Source organism: Peromyscus eremicus, chromosome 8b (assembly GCF_949786415.1).
Source record: "Peromyscus eremicus chromosome 8b, PerEre_H2_v1, whole genome shotgun sequence".
Taxonomy (NCBI): Eukaryota; Metazoa; Chordata; class Mammalia; order Rodentia; family Cricetidae; genus Peromyscus; species Peromyscus eremicus.
In genome coordinates, this window is record NC_081424.1 from 32251140 (window position 1) to 32272595 (window position 21456).

At 36.9% G+C, this 21456-nt stretch overlaps 1 protein-coding gene across 1 annotated transcript in view; it reads right to left on the reverse strand.

Moving 5' to 3' along the window:
* The window catches only part of Moxd1 (monooxygenase DBH like 1), a 77608-nt gene that overhangs the window by 45111 nt on the left and 11041 nt on the right, over positions 1-21456 (reverse strand). The window contains exons 2-4 of the mRNA XM_059272991.1: positions 15887-16033; positions 10952-11119; positions 10710-10793 (exon numbers count right to left, since the gene is read on the reverse strand). Of these exons, the coding sequence (XP_059128974.1) occupies positions 10710-10793; positions 10952-11119; positions 15887-16033 (399 nt within the window). The remainder of the gene's footprint in view (positions 1-10709; positions 10794-10951; positions 11120-15886; positions 16034-21456) is intronic.

Sequence of the window (21456 nt, forward strand, 5' to 3'; positions counted from 1 at the left end):
CCCTCCAAGAGCAGCAAGTGCAGCCACCTGGGTTCTCCTTCACCAGCAGACTATAGCATTCTGATAGTAGATATTCAACATGTGTTCAACCTTCCATTTTACTACTATTAAATGTACTATTAGTGTTACTATGAAAAGCACCTTACTGTGTGCTAGAAAATATTAATATAATAATAAGTGCCAACTGGGAATTTTAAATAAGTACAAAACAGTGATTCTCAAACAGTAGGTTGGCATCAGGGTTAGTTGGGGAACTTTTCCAAACAATATCAACAATCACCCCTTCACACAGGAGTTGGCACCATCCATAAAGGTCTAACTTAAATGATTTTTAAACTGTCCCCTAAGGATATGAACCAAGCAGAACAATAGTGACTCAAAAGAGCAAGATGCATGCATAAGGTTTTTAAATTTGGTGTAATTTCCCCTTTCTAAAGTAGTTATATTATTAAGCTTTTATTTTGACTTTTTGATGAGTAAATAACCTTAATAGTGTGTCAATTCAGCTTTGAGAATGTAAAGTACAAAGTTGTGAAATATAGTCAATTCATGAGTTACACAAACTTGAATTTCAAATATCTCACTTATTAAAAGTCAGTTTTCATTGCATGCATGATTTTTTTTTTACTAATTGTTAAAAGTTCCAACTATAAAAACTATAATAATTTGTGCATCAGTTGGGTCTGATGTATACTAATATGATTTTTTACACTGAAGATTATAATATAATCTGTTTTAGGAAAACACAAAAATTATCTGCATTATTTTTGTAATTTTAAGATAATTTTGTATTACAACTTAATTTACAAAAAATGCAAAGAAGCACTTACAAATGTATTTATAAATGCCTAGCTTTGCCAATTACACTACTTAGTGAATGAAGGCCCAACATTCTTAAGGATTAATAATCACATAGAACCACTTCTCAACATCACAGATTTATAGTGTTTTGGGTAACGTGAGTTTCATCTCCTAGAGACACCATGGTATTGGTTTTCAGGTGGCCAGTGGTTGGGGTAGGATTAGAATCTGGGATCCCAGTGGTTCTTAGGCAGCTCTGAGATGCTAGTTTTTCCAGCTTTCTTCCCAGTGTGTCCTTTTCTTGGTTTACAGTACTACAGGGGTTTTTAAGGCCAAACACAAATGTTAGTATTTCATCTCACGGGTCACTTTATATAGACCACTGTCAGGATGGAAATAAAATGGCCGATTATCATTATTTTCATTTCTGAGGAAGATTTTTAACTTGACCAAAAGCTGCTGGCTTGTTTCCAATGATCTTTAGGCTATAGCATATGTTCAGAAGATTAGAGCTCATCACCTTCTTTTCATTTAAATTATCGCTAATTCCTTTCCCCCTAGCATCATCTCAGATTCAACATTCTGTCCCTTTCTATAGCCATATGCATAATCTTTAGTCTAAACATCTTAACTCTAACCTTAAATAATTTCCTAAATCATTCATGAAGCTTTATATGTATCATTCATCATTGGCAGTTTGTTGGTTTGTTTGTTTTAATGTGGAACATTGAAACTCCAGGCCTCTGTATACTCAGATGCCACACAACATCTGCCAGTTCCCAGGATCTTTAAGCTGAAGTTTCTGAAGGTTCTGGTTAGGGTTGCCTTATGTAGCCTGAGAAATATGTTTACATTATATGGGACTCAAAAGCACCCTTGCCCAATATGGTTCTGTATACTTCAAAGTTTGTTTAAATGCCACAACTCATGTTAAGTGTTCTTACTTCAACAAAAAAAAAAAAGGCAACATTAGGAAACTTTGGGAGGTGGTGAAAACGTCTTTTACCTTGGCTTTGGAAATAAGGTCAGGGGGATTTACATGTATTCAAGGTCATCAATAGGGCACATTACACATGTACAGTTCTTTGTATAACATGTCTCAGTAAAGCTGTCAATAACAGGAACTAAAGTAGCCTGAGCTCTGAGAAGTCTACTGAAAAAACTCTGAATGTGTGCTATCAGACATTCCCAACATGGATCTTTTTTTCGTTGTAACACAAATATCTTGTGTATGTTGGCGGGGGTTGGGGGGAGTGGTGGGGGGGTGGAGTGAAAAGGCATGAGTTAGTAAAACTATACAGAGAAAGGTCTGTTAGGTTTTCACCGAGGATCTATGCTCAAATCTTGGCTCTGCTTCATATGCATTGTATGGTGTTGACTATGTTACTTTGACCTTGCCTGACAACAGAAAGTTGTAGAAAGTGAGTTTATCTTGTAAAGAAATATGAAATCTTGATGAGATGATATATCTAAGTAGCAAAAATAAGCACAGGTTTTACCCAGATATTTCCTTGGGTCAAGGCAGTCATTCATATCTCAATGCCACCAACATCTACTAATCTGGCTGGACCACCCATACCTAGAATTCAATATAAATATTTTTGTATTCTGTCCATAAAAGTGATGATATAGAGTCTTTTGCCAATTTTACAGCCATTAACTTCCATTGTATGTGCTAATGCTTTATCATGTTCTCATCCAACCTCTGGCACTACCTGAAAGTGATCCACTAGATAGGGGGTAGGACTGGGTGGTAGAACATAAACCGAGGAAAATAAGTATTCAATGTCTGTTGAAAATTATTTAAAGTCACCATATGCAAGACTAATGGGAGCACTAAGAATGTCCAAGTATGTCCCAGAGGAGAGTCACCAGCTGGACTTTGTCCTTACTTAGACAAGAGTAGGGGAGAGTAGCTTACATTTCATTTGGCTTAGGGTAATGGGAGCAAGCAATGAAATCTAACTCCTAGGGAATCTTTCTTTCAAAATACAATAGTGACTTACTGCCTAGCCTGGCCTCTCTGCAGCCTATGAGAAAATACTAGAAGTCAGTTTTCGTCATCCATCGCTATAATCCCCTTCGAGGGAAGAAAACAAGCAGTTACGAGCTTGTTATGTAACAGGTGGTTTCACTTGTCTATTTAATCTTCACTGAGAATTACTTTTCCTGCTTTACGACTGAAGAGGTAAGCTCTGATGGTTTACTTTGCCCAAGGGCACTTAGCTAATGAAAAGCAGAGTCAGGATACAGTCACTGTGCTCCGTTCCAGCCCATTTCAGGAAAGCCTTGCCTCTGTCTTATCCGAAGATTTAAGAGGTTTGAAAACCATGCTAAATTGGTAACATGACTTAGTCCTTATTAAGCCAATATATGCGAAACATGTAAACACTCATTTGATAATGACAATTAACAATTGAGACAAGCTCTTTTACTAGCCCTGTTTGTAAATGGTAGCCTAAGACTTAAAGAAGTGAAGTAACTTGCCTGGGATCAACATCTAGTGGCTAAGGAGCCAAGATTTGAATCATAGACTCTGCTTGAGCCAGTACATAATAGAGACTGTAAACGTGTATGATTTCATTGTTTTGTTTAACGTAAAAATCTGTATATGTTCATAAGAAATTGTTATACAAATGAAATAGTCATTGAATAATAATAGCAGCAAGTTCAGTAAGTTGTGGGTATAAGGATTAAAAGGTGAACGGTTGATAGCCCAGACAGAATGAAGTCTCCTTATCTCTTTTTTACAAATTGAGTCTTTCTGTTAACATACTGAACTGCCACAATTGTGTCTAGACTTCCGAGTCTTCTGGTGGAATGCCCAGGAGAGGATTGAGATACATCAAAATCGATGGTAAAGGAACCCCTACAAGGGTCTTTTAACTTCAGGGGGAGGCATTTGCACTCTGGACTGCTGCAGGGTTGTGAGAAGCCAGAGTATGGGAAACTCAGACCACGGGACATCTGGTCTCCCACACAGACTCCAGCTTTTGTTTTCAGCAAGTCATAGACATTTAGAACCAGAAAGAGCCAATTGAGATCATCTGGTCAAATCTCTTTATCTGACTGTGAAGGAATTTGAGGAGCAGGCAAGGTTAAGTGTTTTCTCTAGGGTCGGAAAGCTAATTAGCAGCAGAGCAATAAATCACGCTCACGAACAGACATGCTTTCAGAGTGAACTCAATAACTTGTACTCTATGTGACCATAAAGAACACCCAGGTAGCTAGACAAATCCCTAATGTATCTGTGACACAGATGTATCTATGACATAGACATAGATCTGTGACATAGAGGATACAGAGCAAAGTCTTTAAAACTGAGCACCCGTATTAAAAACCTTTAAAATGTGCTACTTCGAGTCACATCATTATCAGTAGGGCTGGTGTTCCTACTAACATCTTTCCATCCAAAGTTTTAGGTTTAGTCATAGTAAATACCCTAGTCTTTTCATCTCTTCCTTAACACACACACACACACACACACACACACACACACACACACACACACACACGTATATGTATATACTTGTGTTTATATAAAGTCAGATTACTTAAATATTAGGGATATAATTATTTTACACCAATAAACTTTGTGACACAAATTGTCAAAATGTGGATTTTTTGAAATTTTGTATTTACAGCATTAACTTTTACTAGAATAGTTAGTGTTGCAAAGTTTTTCAAAGGAGTGAAAGGTGTTTTCACATGAGGCTTATTGTGAAAGTTTATTTGTCTCAACTTGTTAAACAGATCCATCTAAAGATCCAAAGATTTGCCTCCCGGGAATATGGTAAGAGCCAGGGATGAAAGGGAGACAGCAGTGAGCAAACACCATCCTCCATGATTAGAGACGAACTGGGAAAAGCACAAACAACCATTGAGTCAGAAGTTGATAGCAAACCTCGAGTTTCCCACAGGAGAAAATGAAACAGGAGGTGGACACATGAAAAGGAGTCCTGATAACAAGATCAAAACCGTTTCCAGGAGGAAGAAAGCCAACATCAATTAAGATGTCATTTCAGGGGGAAAACAGGAATGAGATGCACTGTGAGAAAAAAAGTTAATTCTGATACTCACAAAAACAAGTCGTTTTATACCAGTCATGCTGAAATTCTCACGATTACTAATATTTACTCCAAAGGTTTACCTATTACCACATTTGGCATTTTTTGACATGCTTTAATGATGAAGTTCTCCATTCAATAATGTCCTTTTATTTTAGGAAAAGTGTGAATGCAATAGGGAAACTGGTCAGCTGCATATATTTAATATAGGCTATGAGGACAAATATTTATGCTATATGCCTAGGGCGGGAGATCCACTTTCTAGAAACTATTTATGATTATACAGTATTCAGCTTTCAAGGACTCTTCATGCCTATTTAATGGCAGTTATGCTCAGGTTTTCCTAGGAAGCATTCTCCACAATCCATCATTGCTTAGCAGCAATGTTGTCCGAAAAGCCCAGAAGCATGTCTAATCGCATGGAAGGAGCTGTGCTTTGTTCAGGGACACACATAAAGCATAACATTTCCCTCCAAGGGTTTATTGAAGATAACAGTATTTCCTTTTACCTCAACATTTTTTTTAGTGCATTCTCTAAAGCACACATTTTTCAAGGTGCTCTCTGTAAATGAAGTGACTGATAATCTAGAGGCTCATTGTTGTTGTGTGGTGCATGTGTTCATGTAGAGGCCAGAGGTCAACACTAGATGTCTTCCTCAATGGCTCTCACACTGAACCTGGAGTTCAAATTCAGCTAGACTGTCTAGCAAGCGCCATGGGTCCTCCTATCTTGGTCTCTCTGGAACTGAAACTACAGGCATTTTACTTGGGTGCTGGAGATCAAACTCAGTTCCTCACGCCCACTCAGCAAGCACTTTACTAAGTTATCTCCCAGCTCAATTATGTAGGTTTTATTTAAATCCCTGAATATCTAGAAAGGCTAATGGAAAATCTCTCAGCAACTCAGACACCTAACAAGATGATCAACAAACTAGCAGCTATTTGTTGCAAATGATGTATTATTTGATAGAGTAGGTGTCAGTTTGGTCATGGTTCTAAATATTAAACCCATTTAATTCATTCATTTGTCATAGTAACATTGTTAATAATATCTACCCCCCAATTTCTAGGAGGGGAAATTAGTAGAGAAAGGCAAACAGTTTATCATTAGTCAAAGCAACTTAAAACTATCTTAAACCTCAGCTCTGGTTAAACTTTTAGCATGGCGCTTGTCCTTTCTCAGGCTTCCAGTAAATATAGTTTTCAGTGAAAAGTCATTCCAGGAGAAACCATAAACATAAATTGCCCAATAACAACAGTTAGGTTGATGAAGAGTTTCTGTATCCAATGCTGTGCTTAGAAAAAAAAATCAACTGCCCAAACTCCAGTTTAACTTTTAGTTTTAACAATTTCCATTTAGTGAAGACTGGGATATAGAAATAGCTAACACCTTTACCATAGACACGTTGAACAAATGGTTTGCAAGGATTCAAGTTCAGTAAGGCTTGATGCTCCCTATAGGAAATCAGTAAAGACAGGCTCTGAGGAGATGCAGGGACCATGATTATTCTAAGCTACACATCGACTACTTTCTTCTCTAACAGAACCAGCTATCAATGAATACTTGTTAGTTAAATGCTATTGTGAGATATTTGATCTCACTGCGAAACTCCAAGAGTGTGTTAATAAAATTAACCTTGGATCAGGAGGCAAAGCCAGGGACTAGTTGACAAAAATTAGCCATAGAGAGTACAGAGGACCAGGGAGATGGATAGAGAGATGCACAGGAAGTAGTAGGGAGGGACTTAGAGATTTGAGGTCTTTTTTGGTCTGGGACCTGTGGAGAGATGCACTTGCTGGGTCTCAGGGAAAAAAGGGGTAGGTCAGCTGGTCGCTCCTCTCACTACCTCTTCGATCCAACAGGTTTCACCCCAATATCTGACTCCCAAGTCTTTATTGGTAATAGAACAACAAAATGATGGACCTGTTTGAACAGATAAATTCAAGGTGCGGATTACCTATGAAGAGAATTCCCTGATGGTAAAAACCCTTAAAGGACACTGTATTAAACCAACGAATAACTCCAGCTTCTAATGCAGCATGTCTAAGTGTTATTTGTCATGACAATTTTTTTCACTGTTGAGCACATCACATGAAGAAATCGTTTACTAAAATGAATTCCAAGCTGAAGGTAAGGACACAATGTGAGAAAGCTACATAAAGCAGCCCATGCTGGACTGTGGTAAGATGGACTGGAGCGTGGGTTACCAGAGTGGGGAGCAGATGACGTGAACAAATGATCCTCCCAAGCAAGAAGAGTGGGTTTAATAAAAATTACCAAGAACTTTCTACAATTTCCACAGTCACTTGCAATAATGAAATGCTGTCATCTAACACACACATTTTTAAAGTCCTAGTATTTTATAAATAACCCAGGCTTGCCTTGAAGGGACATTCCTCCAGCCTTAGCCTCCTGGGAGCTTGTAATACAGGGATACCACTATGCCTAGTTTCAATTCACAGTTCAACCAATTTTTTTTCAATAATCAAATAGAAATCAATATATTGAAGTCATAAGAGAATTTGAACAAACAACTTTTGTTATAATCCCATCTTGCTCCAGAAAAATTATTTATTGTGTGATTTTTAGTAATTTTCAATATTATTTACCTTATCACTTCATAATCCTTATCATAAATCATTTTACATGTTAAAGTTAAAGTTTTAAATTTAAATAATGTTATTAACTTCAGTCACTCCCATAAAAATTAATTCATGATTGGGCCACTGATATGATTTATCTGTTTAGTTTTGTTATTGTTTACAGCCATAAAATATATAGCCTCAACATTTCAGCTACAAATAAGAAGCTTTCTCTGAATTATAGTGAAATTTTTATCTTATAAAAATCAAACTATAATCAATATTTTAAAAACTCAGTATAAATCACATACTTGATAATCCAAAAACTATCTTCTGTAAAAAGTACTTTGTATCAGAGAAGGACCAAGGCCTAAACTTTTTTTATATTTTGTGCTGGATAGTTTCTATCAACTTGACATAGGCTCAAGTCATCTGAGAGGAGGACATTTCAATTAAGAAAATACCTTTATAAGATCAGACTGTAGTCGGGCTTGTAGAGTATTTTCTTAACTAGTGATTGATACAGTAGGGCTAAATCCCTTGTGGGTGGAGACACCTCTGGGATGGTGGTCTTGAGTTGTATAAGAAAGCAGGCTGAGCAAGGAATGAGGAACGAGCCAATAATTCCTCCATGTCCTCTGCATCAGCGCTTGCCTCTAGGTTCCTGCCCTGCTTGAATTCCTGTCCCAACTTCCTCCAATGATGAACAGATGTGGAAGCATAGTCAAATAAACCTTTTTCTCCCTACTTTGCTTTTGGTCATGGTGTTTCTTTACAGAAATAGTAACCCTAACCAAGACATGTTTGTTTGTTTATTTTTTGTGTGTTAGGAGGTATGTGCAGGCACCACAGAGGAATGCATAAATCACATATAAAGCTTGAAGAACAACTTGTGAGAGTTGGTTCTCTCCTTTGACTGTGTGTGTTTCAGGTTGTCAGGCTTCCCAGCCAGTGCCCTTACCTGCAGAGCCATCTCTCCAGCATGGCGGAGCCCTTTTAACACATTTCATTGTTGGGCAAGGTGCAAGGAAAAATGGGAAACACCCCCACTTGTGGCTTTTCAAACAAAGCAGGAATCTTTGTTTCCGTGGGAAGATTATATATTAGAGATCATCTCTTCCAAGACAAAGAAGCTGGAAACTAGATGATATCTCTAGGAAAGTTCTAGACCTATGAATTTTACTTCAGAAGCTTACTAGAACTTCATTATAGCATTTATTAAAAATAAAACATCTTTTGAAATATGGTCTGTAGAAAAACTTTACAGCACAAATATTTTGACCCTGTTTCCAGTAGGGCTTGATTCCTTGTATGTTGTCTTAGTTGAATGATTGTGCTTCATGATATTAAGTGAACTTTACTTTGGGGCTGTCAGATAAGATCAGAAATCTATCCTGTGGGGAATACTGTGAACTGATTAATAGAATTTTGAAGTGCTGTCACTAAAAGTCTTCTCAGTCACAAACTTGACAGGAACCTCCTTCTTCTTGGTGACCCTCTTTCAAACTCTGTCTTACTCAAAGTAAAGATCTATTGGGTTTTAGTAGAACTGAAAATCCTACAATTGTGTGTGTGTATACATATGTATGTATAGAGTCTTTCATGCAATTGTTTTTTCTTGCTACAAACATGTAGTAAAAGCATCAATGGGTTTCATAGTACCTACTTCAAGGCCCTCTTATCTGTGTTACTGTGAGAGGCTTGTGACAGAAAAGCTACCTAAGAATTCTCAGTGAGGTGTCAAGCAAATGAAAGCCATACTGACATTCCACAGACAGACACAATTATCTTTATTTCATTCAATTCAGTCTTTAGCATTAATGATGATAAGAATAAAGTATGTGAATGGAAGCAGTTAAGGATTTTACCATCTATCAAGGTTTAAGATGAATAAAGGACCTATTTTGTGAAATGTTTGTTTTCATTTCGGGACCTAGTTTTACATCTGTTTCTTAAGCCAGAACTTATAAATGGTGCACAGTGTTCGTGAATATTCTATTTTCTGACAAAGACTTCACTGACATGAGTGAAGAGCTTTGGCCCTGCATTAAGTACGTATTCAAATCCACCTTCTGCTTACACATGCATGAAGTCAAAAAGAGCTTCTTTTAGAGGCAAGCAATGCATTTACTGTTGTATGGTTGCTAAGACAACTGTTGGCAAAATACATCCTGTAAATGTTTGGGACTATCTATTAACTCATACATTCCCTGTACCCTACACAGCTATGAAGCAACCTAGAAGCAAAGACAGATCTGGGCAACTGGATGAATACATTAGAAATCAACATATGTAAGTCACTCTGGAGGGTATGAGAATTTCCTTACCTCAGCTTAAATGCTCTGAGCTCGGTAGGGAGAATGTTATGATTGAGACTGTTTACAGCAGAGAAAACTGAGGCTACAGCATTATTCAGTAATTTACCCATGCATACAATGTTAATGAAAGGAAGAACCAGTTCAAACCTATGTGTCATCTAGAGGCCAGAATCTAGCCATTGGCTCCTCTCTTACATCCATACTATTTCATTACATAATCTGGGTGCCAACAGACAGGTAGCAACATCAGGCATTCTAAGGGTTCACATTATTCAGTTGGTGATATTTAACTCTTATTCTGTAATAGCCCTGTGAGGTTTTGGAGAGCTTATGGCCTAATTTTCAATCTCTTTGGAACTGCCAATAATTGTCAGAGCCAGAGGTCTGTTCATTCATCAGTTGGATGTTAAAGTTTTGGGAGACACAATCTCAGGGAATGGGGAGAAAGAACTGCATGTCAAGGGCAATTGAGAGCTTATCCATGTTTTGAGCTTGTCCAATTTTTCATTTTCATCAGTTGAGTAGCAATCACTAATTATCTTTTTTCCTATCTTCAAGCAAACACAACTGTCTTTTTTATGACAACATCTAGTATTTTTAATGAAGTAGATATTCTCAAACAATGTAAGTGGGAAATGTCACTTTCCTGCTTAGGATTTGTCAATATGTAAACACACTATTTAAAGTAGCAATTCCTACTATAGCAATATTGCCTGCTTATTTTAGATGTGTAAAACTGGAAGATACCTGAAATACTAACTGTAACCCGAACTTTCAGTATCTGAAAACAGTGTGTGGATCAGATAAAATAGTTTCTTCTTTCTCACTAACTTCCATATACTTAGAAATCATTTCTATATTTTTTACTATTTTTCAATTTAAGAAAATTTTTTTTCTTCATTCACATCAATGAAATTTTGCCCACATGAAAGTCACATACCTTTATTACGTGATGCTTTTCCTGGAATGCAGGAATCTTAAACATTTGGCACCAGTATGTTGTGCCTTTATTTGGAATGGGGACCTGTCTTAAGAAGAAGGAGAAGAAAATAAAAAGTCACATTCAGTTGACATGGCATTAAATTTAATAACATGAGTAAATAGTCTTTTATAAACTTCCAGTTAACTCATCTCTTTGTTTAAAAAAAGAAGAGGAAAGAAATAAGGAAAGAAGAAACTTACGTCTTGATTTACCAGATCAAAGTATGGGGAGGCTGCAGACAACACATTGGCTTTCTCAGGGTTCAGCAACCGCAAACTCCTTGTGCCTCGATTTGAGTCATGGTACTTGGGACCAGATTCTCCAGGATCTTCGTGGTGGTAGGCCCAGATAACTCTCACAGTACTGTCCTGGTAATCAGACATAGGTACATTATGTCTCATAATGGTACTTTCCTTGCCATTGAGTTATGTTTAAATAACTCTACTTAAAGCAGTGTATAAGAATGAAGAAATGAGAATAAAGGTATTTAAAGTGTCCAAAGAGTTGATTCTAATCTCTCCTAAAGAACCCTAAAATGATCTAATTCTAGCCAAACTAATCAAAATAAAAAGCAAGAATATTCAAATTAATAAAATTGGAGACTAAGAGGGGGAATGTTATCAAAATATAATCCAGAAACTCAGTAGAGAACCCCTTGAAAACTGATATTAATAAAATGGAAAATTTAGAAGAAATGATAAATTTCTAGATATACATGTGTTGTGTAGAAATTTCCTCTAGAATAAAATCTTCCATCTTTGAGGGACACTCACTAATCTACAGGATGTTACAAAGTGAGGTGAAACATTCTGTCCTAGAAGTAACTTCCTTAAACACAAAAAGTAAACAATTCAAGAGCTTCAGGAAGTCCCTGAAATTGACCAGATACTAGCTCCTCCTTCCCCAAGTGTATATGAGCACTAAGGACTTCTTAGAGACACACTCAGACAAATGGAGGCTCTGATAATACTTTTAAATAGCTGAGCTATTTAAAAGATTCAGACAAGCTGAGCTGTCTAGAATAGGCTCAGTTCCCATCTGCCCATATACCTGAAAGAAGTAGAGAGTAGTTGAGCTGCTTAGAAGATAGAGTCCAGCCTGTCCAGCTGCCTGCAAGTTGTACAGTGTGCCCCAGGTTTCCAGCTTTCATAAGCTGTGACCCATGCTGAGGCGAGCTTTTAGTAATGCAGCTGCCTGAGCAACCTCTCACCCATCCTCCTGTTAGTAATCCCAAGCTTGACTTTGGTACTATCTTTACTTTGATTTGTTACTCATTTCTTATCAGGGTGAATAGATGTTTGTTCATGTCTACCCATGAGTATGTCACAACCACATAACCTACCCAAGTTAAACTAAGAGGATATAAACAACTTAAACAGGTGTGTAACAATCAACAAGACTGAAATGGTAATACAAAGTCTCACAACCAAGAAAAGTTTATGACTAGATGAATTCCTTGCCAAATTCTACCAAACCAATTTCAATATGAATACACAGGCAAAAATTCTCATTAAAATACTAGCAAACCAAACTCAAGAGCACAATAAAAAGATCATACTCCATGACTAACTTTATCTCATTTCAGGGTTGTGAGGTTGGCTCAATATACACGTCAGTAAATATAATACAGCACTTAGACTTAAGAAAAGAAATCACCTAATGATGTCAACAAATTCAGCATAGGCCTTTTAAAAAGTTCAGTATCCCTTCATGATAAAAGTCCTAAAGAGAACAGGAATAGAAGGAACTATCTCAACAAAATAAAGACCATATATGACAAAACTGTAACCAAATCCAGAATATAGTGGAAATCTAAGAATATGTTCTCTAAAGTCAAGAATGAGATAAGGGTGTTTCTCAACTTTTATTCACTATGGTGATTGAATTCTTAGAGTACTAAGAAAAGAGAAGGAAACAATTATACAAATAAGAGAGAAAAAAGTCAACTTACTGCAATTTGCTATTGACATGATCCTACATCTTAAAGACCCTAAAGATTCCACCAGGAAATTCTTACACCTGATAAACACATGGGGTAAAATAGCAAGATATAAAATTCATTTACAAAAATCAATAGCTTTTCTATAGATCAATAATAAACTTGTTCAGTATGAAATTAAGGAAAATATCATTTGCATGACTTCAAACCAATAAAATGCCTAGGAATAACACTAAACAAGGACGTGGAAGAGCTCTACAATCAAAACATTAAGACACTGAAGAAAGAAAATGAAGAAGTCACTAGAAGATGGAAAGATCTTCCATACTCATGGGTTGGCAGAATTAATATGAAGCAGACATGTAGGTCAATAGAATACAATAGAGAGTCTAGAAATAAATCCAAGAAGCTACTGACAGCTACTTTTCAACAAAGCACACCTTGAAGAAGATACAGTGTCTTCAATAAACAGTTCTGGGGAAACTGGATTTCCACATGAAGAGAAAGAAAGCTAATATTTTACCCTGAACAAAAATTGACCCAAAATGGATCAAATAGACTTTAATGTAACACCTGAAACTTTGAAACTGCTAAGGGAAAACACAAGTAAAACACTTCAAGAAGTAGACATAGGTGAGGACTGTTTTTATATAGAACTGGAAATAATCCCAAGAGTTGAGAAACGGGAGGACGGACAGTATGTGCACATGAAAAGAAACACTCACCAGGGTAAAAAGACAGCCTGACTACACCATGGAATATGTCTTTCCCAACAGCTCAACAGAAAGGAGAATATTACCTATGGTACATAAGGAACTACAAAAATTAGTTACCAAAATTCCAAATCATCCAGTCAACAAATGGACTATTGGACAGAATAATATATTCTCAAAATAAATACAAATGACCAATAAATATAAACAAGTGTTTTAAATCCTTTGCCATTAGAAAATTTCAAATTAAGCTTCGAGATCTTTGGGGTTTGCTTGGCAACCCTTTGGGGAACAAATCAACTAAATGAGATCCAGTCCTGGTAATGAAGGTTTCACTTGGTGGCATAAAATGTCTGCTTGAGCTTTTATCCCCCACTGTTTGGTACCTCCATTTCCACTTCTTTCATAGATGTATATATTTTCAGAAGCTTCTACAGTAGTAAGTTTCCATATTGTCCCTTAAATGGCTCTTAATGCCAGTTGTCTTTTTCCATATTCTCTTCCTCACCCCTCTCTTCTCCTCCTTTAGTCCTGAGATTCCACTTTTCCTCAGTCAGAATAGCCATTGCCATGAAAACAAATGACAACAAATTCAGGTGATTATGTGGGAAAATTCACCCTTAATTCACTGCTGCTGGAAGCGTAGTCATGTGCAACCACTATAGAAATTAATGTGGCATTTCTGCAAAAAGTGAAAAATACAAGCATATAATCCAGCTATTCCACTTCCGGACATATCCCAAAGGACTCCATATCCTACTACAGAGACACTTGTCTATCCATGCTCATTTCTAGTCTACTAGTCAAAATAGTTAGAAGATGAAATCACCTTAGATGTCTATCAACTGCTGGATGGATAATGAAAATGTAGTACATCCAGACAATGGAACAGTGATATTTTAAGGAAAATGGATCCAACTGAAAATCACCGTGGTAAACAAAATAAGCCAGACTCAGAAAGCATCTGTATGTCTTCTTTTTTAAATGAACCTAGAGTTTAAATCATATGTATGAGTGAATTTATGTCTGTGTGTGTGTTTGTAGGTCCTGAAATTAGAATGGGGATCATGAGAGAGCTAGAAGAGATCTCCAAGAAGAGAGAAAGACAGACAAGAAAGTGGAAAAAAAAAACTATCATGAGAAAGAAAGGAACCAGCCAGAAAGATCTGGAGGCACAGAAGAGGGCAGTGGGGGAGGGGAGCAAATAAAACAAAGTATAATGGCCTATTTGTATGAAAATGCTATAATGAAGTCCACTACTTTGTAGGCTAACTTAAAAATATTTTAAAAATAAAAAAATACTGTTTTAAAAAACATTAAATTACTCTAAGACTGGTTTTTCCCCCCCACAACAGATTTTGCTCTAGGCACTAACTCAATTATGGACTTACAGAAGAAGGCAGTTCTATGTCTGGGCTTGTTTATTTTATAACTCAAAGCTGTACTCAGTATAGGAATACTGGGAATTTCCAAGGGGAAGTGAGTGAAACTGGCTTTGACTGAGCCACCGAGGGAGACTGCCTGAGGGGCTGTGGGATGGGAGAGGTTTGCAGGAGTATAGAAAAAAACAACAACAAAAACAAAAAAAAAAAAACAAAAAAACGACTGAATCCTTCTACAGATAAGGGTGTTTTGCCAGCTCCTTGGAATAAGAACTCTGAGAATAAATGATTTAGAAGAGCTACTTGTGTTAAATGTTCCCTTTGCTCTGTTCTTTGTGTGGCCGATGACGACAGTAGTATTCCAACTGAATTATCATTGTACTGTGCACTACATGAAAAGTGATGCTGGTCTGTTTGTGCGTGTTCTTCCTCCTGCACGCCTTAGGCTGAAGGGTAATCAGAATGACTTCAGACTTTTTACATTCTCTTTTTTGAAGCTTTAGTGGGTTGAATAAAAAGGACAATTTTATTGGTCTATACAGAAATGAAATGGTAAAAAGCAAACACGGAAAGCGCCACAGGAGTGTATTTCCTCTAAATATTTAATTTGCATATTCATGAAGATAATTTTGTGTGAAATCTGAAAATAAGAAACCTCGTATAACATGCCAATAGGTGATTATAATCAACTGACTATTCATCTGGATTTCAGAAATTTACAAAGCCAAATCGGCTACAAATCGGATGAATTACACCCTCATATTCAGCATTATGACTGTCTTCTGTGTAATACATTTCTTTAGACCCTTATTATTTATTTTCAAATTTTATAGGGAAAAAGCTAAGATGTACTTTTATTTTTTTAAATCAACTGACTTAAAAGAGAGCTTCAAAATGTTAAATTTGCATACAAATGCCTTCAATGAAATTTATGGTTTTAAAACTGTGGGAATTTGCAAAGAAGAGTATTAAAAATTCCCAAGGGTTGTGTGACTTTGCCAATACTGATCGTTTTCACTGTCTCCTCCTTGTACTCTATCAACTGCTTCATATATGTAGATACACGTTACCCATGAGAGTGTTCACGCTCACCCTTCTTACCGTGATTCTCTTGTCGTTGGCATCACACGTGTGCAGGTCTCTGGTAAACTCAATTACTGTGTGTGTGCTGTTTTCCATGGCGTAGTCTAGGTGGTAATCCTGCTGCGCGTCTTTTTCCAATTCTCTGTTTGCATTTGTGAAGTAGTCCTGTTGCAAAAGGGCAAAACAAAGATCAGGATATTCTAAAAGCAGAATGAAAATAACGTAAGAGAATGTAGGGGACGTTCCGATGTCCATTCTTGGTTTGTTCACAGTAAAACCCTTTTATCCAAACCCGTTTTATAAATCCTGGGACTTTCCAATGGACTGGATTATTACAAGTCAAGAGTTGGTTATCTAGGAAACTGGTCAACGTTTATACAATTGGTCCTTTGTGGGAAAAGCAGTAAAGCTTCACACTGTTCACTGACCGTCATTAATGAATGACTATTTGAGGTCATTGCGTGGATTTCTTCTGGTGTACAAATGAAAAGGGGGAGACCAGCACCATGCCATGGCTTGTCCCCACAAGAGACAGACAGCAGCAAAGCTGGAACCAGCCCCAAGATCAGCACTTTCTACCTGTCTATTGCTCACAGCATCCCTTCACTCATGAAGTCAGAACACTGAAGGGAGTCATAGGTAATTCCAGTACAAGCTTTAACAGCACATGAAATAAGCATGTGAAATGCAATGAGAAAATATGCAAAGAAATTAAATCACTAAATTATATGATACTGACCAACTGAAAAAGTTCTAGTTTTGTGGATCATTTCTGGGAGGAGGACAAGAGCAGTGTGGGAAGCATGGGCTTGAACCCAGGTGCCTAGAATCTGACCCTCAGCTGTCCTGGTAAATGGTTTTGTAGGATATTAGAGGTCACATTTCAAGATCCTCTATTTGCGCACTAGCAAAATGGGGGTAGCATATATTTCTGTTGTAGATTTTTCAGTAGTATGTGACTTACTACACTGGAAAGGATCAAAATAAAGGTGTTCATTTTTTGTCACAAAAATACTAAGTTTTATGCACAGTTTGTTTTTCAATATCTAATGTATTTTATTTTTGAAAAAAATCATACTGTGTTAGAATCTACATACCAGAACATAATTATAATTACTATAACCAGTATTAAATTATGTTTGAAGCATTGGTTGCTGTTCTGGACTCAGAACACACAAGAAAAGTCTTTAACTATATAAGAGATCAACACTTGAGTGACATTTGGCAATTTTGTTCTTAGTATACTTTAACACAATTATCAAATGTGTAGGATTTTGACATCCAAGGTCTAGATATTTTTAATACAAGACAGCCTCAGATTACTGACAGCACACAGAGTCTAACTAACCTATCTCTACCCTGGTAATAACAATTACAACCTATATGTATCTTATGCCCCAGGCACTGGTGCAGTGTGGTACATGTACTCACTCATTCACCATATGTCAAATCGATGAGATGAAACCATTTTTCCATTTGCAAACAACACTGAGGCAATGTATACCGGATAATGCAGTTGGAAATGGGAACAGCAACATTCAGATGCTGTAGCCTGAGTCCACAGTCTGTATTCTTCTTCACTGTGGTGACCACTGATGGAATGTGTGTTTTTTTTCTTTTCCCTGCCTCTAGAAACTCATTGCATTAACTTTTACATAAAACATTACCAGTATGTGCTAAAAATGAGGGCTGGCCATTTATTCTGAGAACTAGGTTATAAAAGTGAAAGCAATTTAAATAACATATCCTGTGATGACACCTATATGTCTACTGGTTTCCATCATATAGATTTGAATCCTTCAGTGAGATCCCAACACCTATGGAAGGAAGGAATTGGGATCAACTGTGCCTTTACACTCAGGTCATATTTCATTACATTAGCCATACAATTCATTTTATACAAAATGAATACAGTACAAAACATAATCAGTTCAAAGCACAGAATAATTATCCTGATCTTGCAAATGTTTCCCAAACCCATAGTTGCATAAAATATCCAACTTGCTTGCCAAGTTTCCATTCATCTTATTTCTGCTCACCGAGACTAATTCCTACCAGCTACTTTTCTCTGGCTTCTCAGAGAACTTAGCTAAAAGAAATTGAGAGAAGCTTCACTTAGCTACTACTCTGGATCCCTTCACTCTTCTGTCATAAAAAAGTCAATAAGGACTATTTATGTGTACATGTATGTATGATGAATTTTGTGGTACCACATGTTAGGCAAGCACTCTACTATGGAATTATGTCCCCAGGCCTGTTTTTACATTATTTACTTATTTATTTTGCAACAGAGTTTTACTAAGATGCCAAGGCTGACTTTGAATTTGTTCTGTAGCCCAGGATGGAATTTGAATTTGTAATCCTCCTGCTTCAGCTCCCAAGCAGTTGGAATTATAGGTCTATGCAACCGTTAATGTTTAGAAAAGTCTGGAGTGGGCATGGTGGCTTTTATCTGTGGGCCCAGAAATCAGGGTGAGACAGCAGGAATCTTTAGGGAGTTCAGGATCTAAATAACATTGTCTAAAAGAAGTTGATAATCTCAACATTACTGAACTAAAATATGGCTGAATGTTATTAAAATTAAATTGATATGTAAAATAATCTAACCACCATGGTGATTTTTCCCCTTGTTTTCTCATTTTTTAGGCTTGTTTGGAGACATCTTTGTACCTTAGCTATCCAAAGGGTATTAGTGTTTATGTATTTAGTTTAGATCATCAATGACTGAAGATCTACATGTCTTCAGGCCTCCCAACCAATGGTATCTTTACAAGATGTCAACATTTCTCCACCCTCACCCTATATGTTTTCTGTCATTTAGTGAGAATTTCAGCCATGAAATTGAGGGCTCTTTTTTTACCTTCTTTCTATCCTAGAAAATACCAACTCTGCTAAATCATAAAATATACTAAATCTAAAGAAACACATAGAACAGATGAGATTTAAAAAATGAATGTAAATGAAATTTAGGGAAAAGGTCAAAGGTCAAATCATATTGTGCAAACATTCAAAGTTTATGACATCATGCACTTCTTAGTGGGAAAATATGGAACCATTTAGACAAAAAATAAGAAGACAAAAGTCAACAAAAGTCATTTAGAAGAACACAGAAAGTCAAAGTGGTCTCATAGGTAAAATGCCTTCCTACAAAGAAAATTCTAGGCCATGATGATTTCACTTAAAATTTTATCAAATACTTTAAGGAAAAGTTAATACCAATCCCTCCTGAACTTATCTAGAAAATAAAAGAAGAGAACACTTTCCAAGTCACACTTTTAAATCTCTAGATCATGCTGATACTGATGTGAGGCATTATAAAGAATTGCAAATTAGTATCTCTCATAGAGGTAGGTACATAGTTTCTTAAAAATAAAGACAGAAATAATTAGAAAGTAAATGGCAGCAGTTGAAAAATAATATATCATGCATATAGAGACTTGAGTCAACAATAGAAAAGCAGCTGTCCAATCTTCCTATAAAATGTCTAACCACGAAAAGCCAGATTTAGTAAATGCCTACAAGTCACTAGAAGAGATTATTCACAGCCAAACTTCTCAGTGATCATGTGGTAGAAGGGTAGTACTTACAACTTTCAACCATAGAAAGGGAACCAATGAAAGATTCACAAATACCTTCATAGTTAGTGATGAGGGACTGAATTCTCCTCCAGCCCAAGGTTGGGAATGAGTCTTGGAAGTAAGGCAAAAAAATACACACAGACACACACAGACAGACACACAGACACAGACACACACACACAGACAAAGACACAGACACACACTCATGCACACACACATGCACACACACACACACACACACACACACACACACGCACGCACGCACGCACGCACACACTGCCCCAGAAGGATATTAACAGCTCCACTGTTAGAGGTCTAGTCTACACCTGTTGTTCTCTGGCCCTATTGCGTCCTCCTGTGCCCTAATTAATGACTTCAGAGTGTCATCTTTAGTCAGTATCACCAAAGCCCATTTCACTGACAAGTCTTGCTGTCATTTCAAATGCAGTGAATCCCAACATTGTACTCCCACCCTGGACCCCTTGTATATGTTTTCCAGATTGTCTTCAATGACTTTTCACTCCTCTAGCTGACCGAATTCAAAGCTCCGCATCTTCTTGAACTTTTCCCCTATGACTCCTTCCTATACAAACACTTTGGCTCCCATCAAGTCAGAATTTGAAAAAATAATCCACCTTGTTTTATTTCATGTCAACAACTCATTTTAGACTTCATTGATTCCATAGCTCTGTTAAGGTTTTCTTTGAAATGTCATTGTATTTCTCCCAGCATGTCATTTTGCATAATATTGTATTTTATCTGATGCATGTGCTACAATACACTAAAATCTACATTCTAGGCTCGTTGTTCCTTGAAACTCAGCTTAACCTGAACTTCCATAGTTGAGATGTTTAATATTACTATATGCTCCCTGTGTATTATTTCCTTTAAATATTTAACCTTTCCTCATCTTTTTGCCTTGTTTACATTCTTCTTTCCCATCTCTGTGAATGGAACTGAGATACTCTCTTCATTAACATCACCCACTGAAGCTCTCTCTTTCCTTCATGTGGTTTTTCTTTTCCTCTATGCAGTTTTCATTGACCATCGCTGCAGGAAGTGATCACTGCCACTCAGAATCTTCATTCCTCTGCTTACATTCTTGTAACAAGTGATAACTTTCTAGAAGTTGCAAAATTGTCTCGAGCCCGAGGCAACTGCCAAGAAATGGACAACTAATCCTCTTAATCCAATTACATATTTCTACATTTAAAATAGTCAATTATATTGTCAATGGAACCATGCAAAGGAGATCCAATCGATTAATACATGCTCTCAATTACATCGTTAAGGTCTGGTGTGGAAGATGTTGGAATGGATTTGGATTCACATGATCAACTGTGGAGCCCAGCTTTCTGGGACATTCTGAAACACTGTCATGATCCCTCAGCCCTTATATGAAAAGTATCTTGGGAGACTGAGCTTATGATTTAGGGAGAAAAAGAGAGAGAAATTACAAGGCAACTACTTAACACAATGAGGACATTTTAAATAGGAAATAAGGAAAGGGTGTATCTAGTTTGTCTCTTCGCTGTAGAGGAAAAACTGAACTTGGTGGGCCACGAGGAAGTGTGTGGACAACCACCAAGCACAGCCTTTATGGTGTGATGGTGTTAGCGTCGCACAGCAAAAAACGGCCCATTGGAAAATCTTCAAGTGCAATTAGTTAAGGGAGGGGAAGGGGAGGAAAGAGGGTGAAAACTTGTCTCAAATTTCACATCCTTCAAACTTTCTTACTAGGAAAAACAAAGGAAAAAGAAAAGGAGAGCAAAGATCAGTGCTGAGAGTTAGATTGGTTAAGCTTTAAAAAAAAAAAAAAAAAGGTTTAATGAATTTGTTTCCTGACAGTTTGAGAAAAGAACAAATTGTTGTTCAGTGGGCTAATCAAAGGGGTAGTATTGTTTCACTATCCTCTAGGGAGAAGAAAATGAAACTGGAACACTAAAACATTAACCAATGGAGAATTCAAATATTAATAAAGTGACCTAGACATTGAAATTAACAAAATGA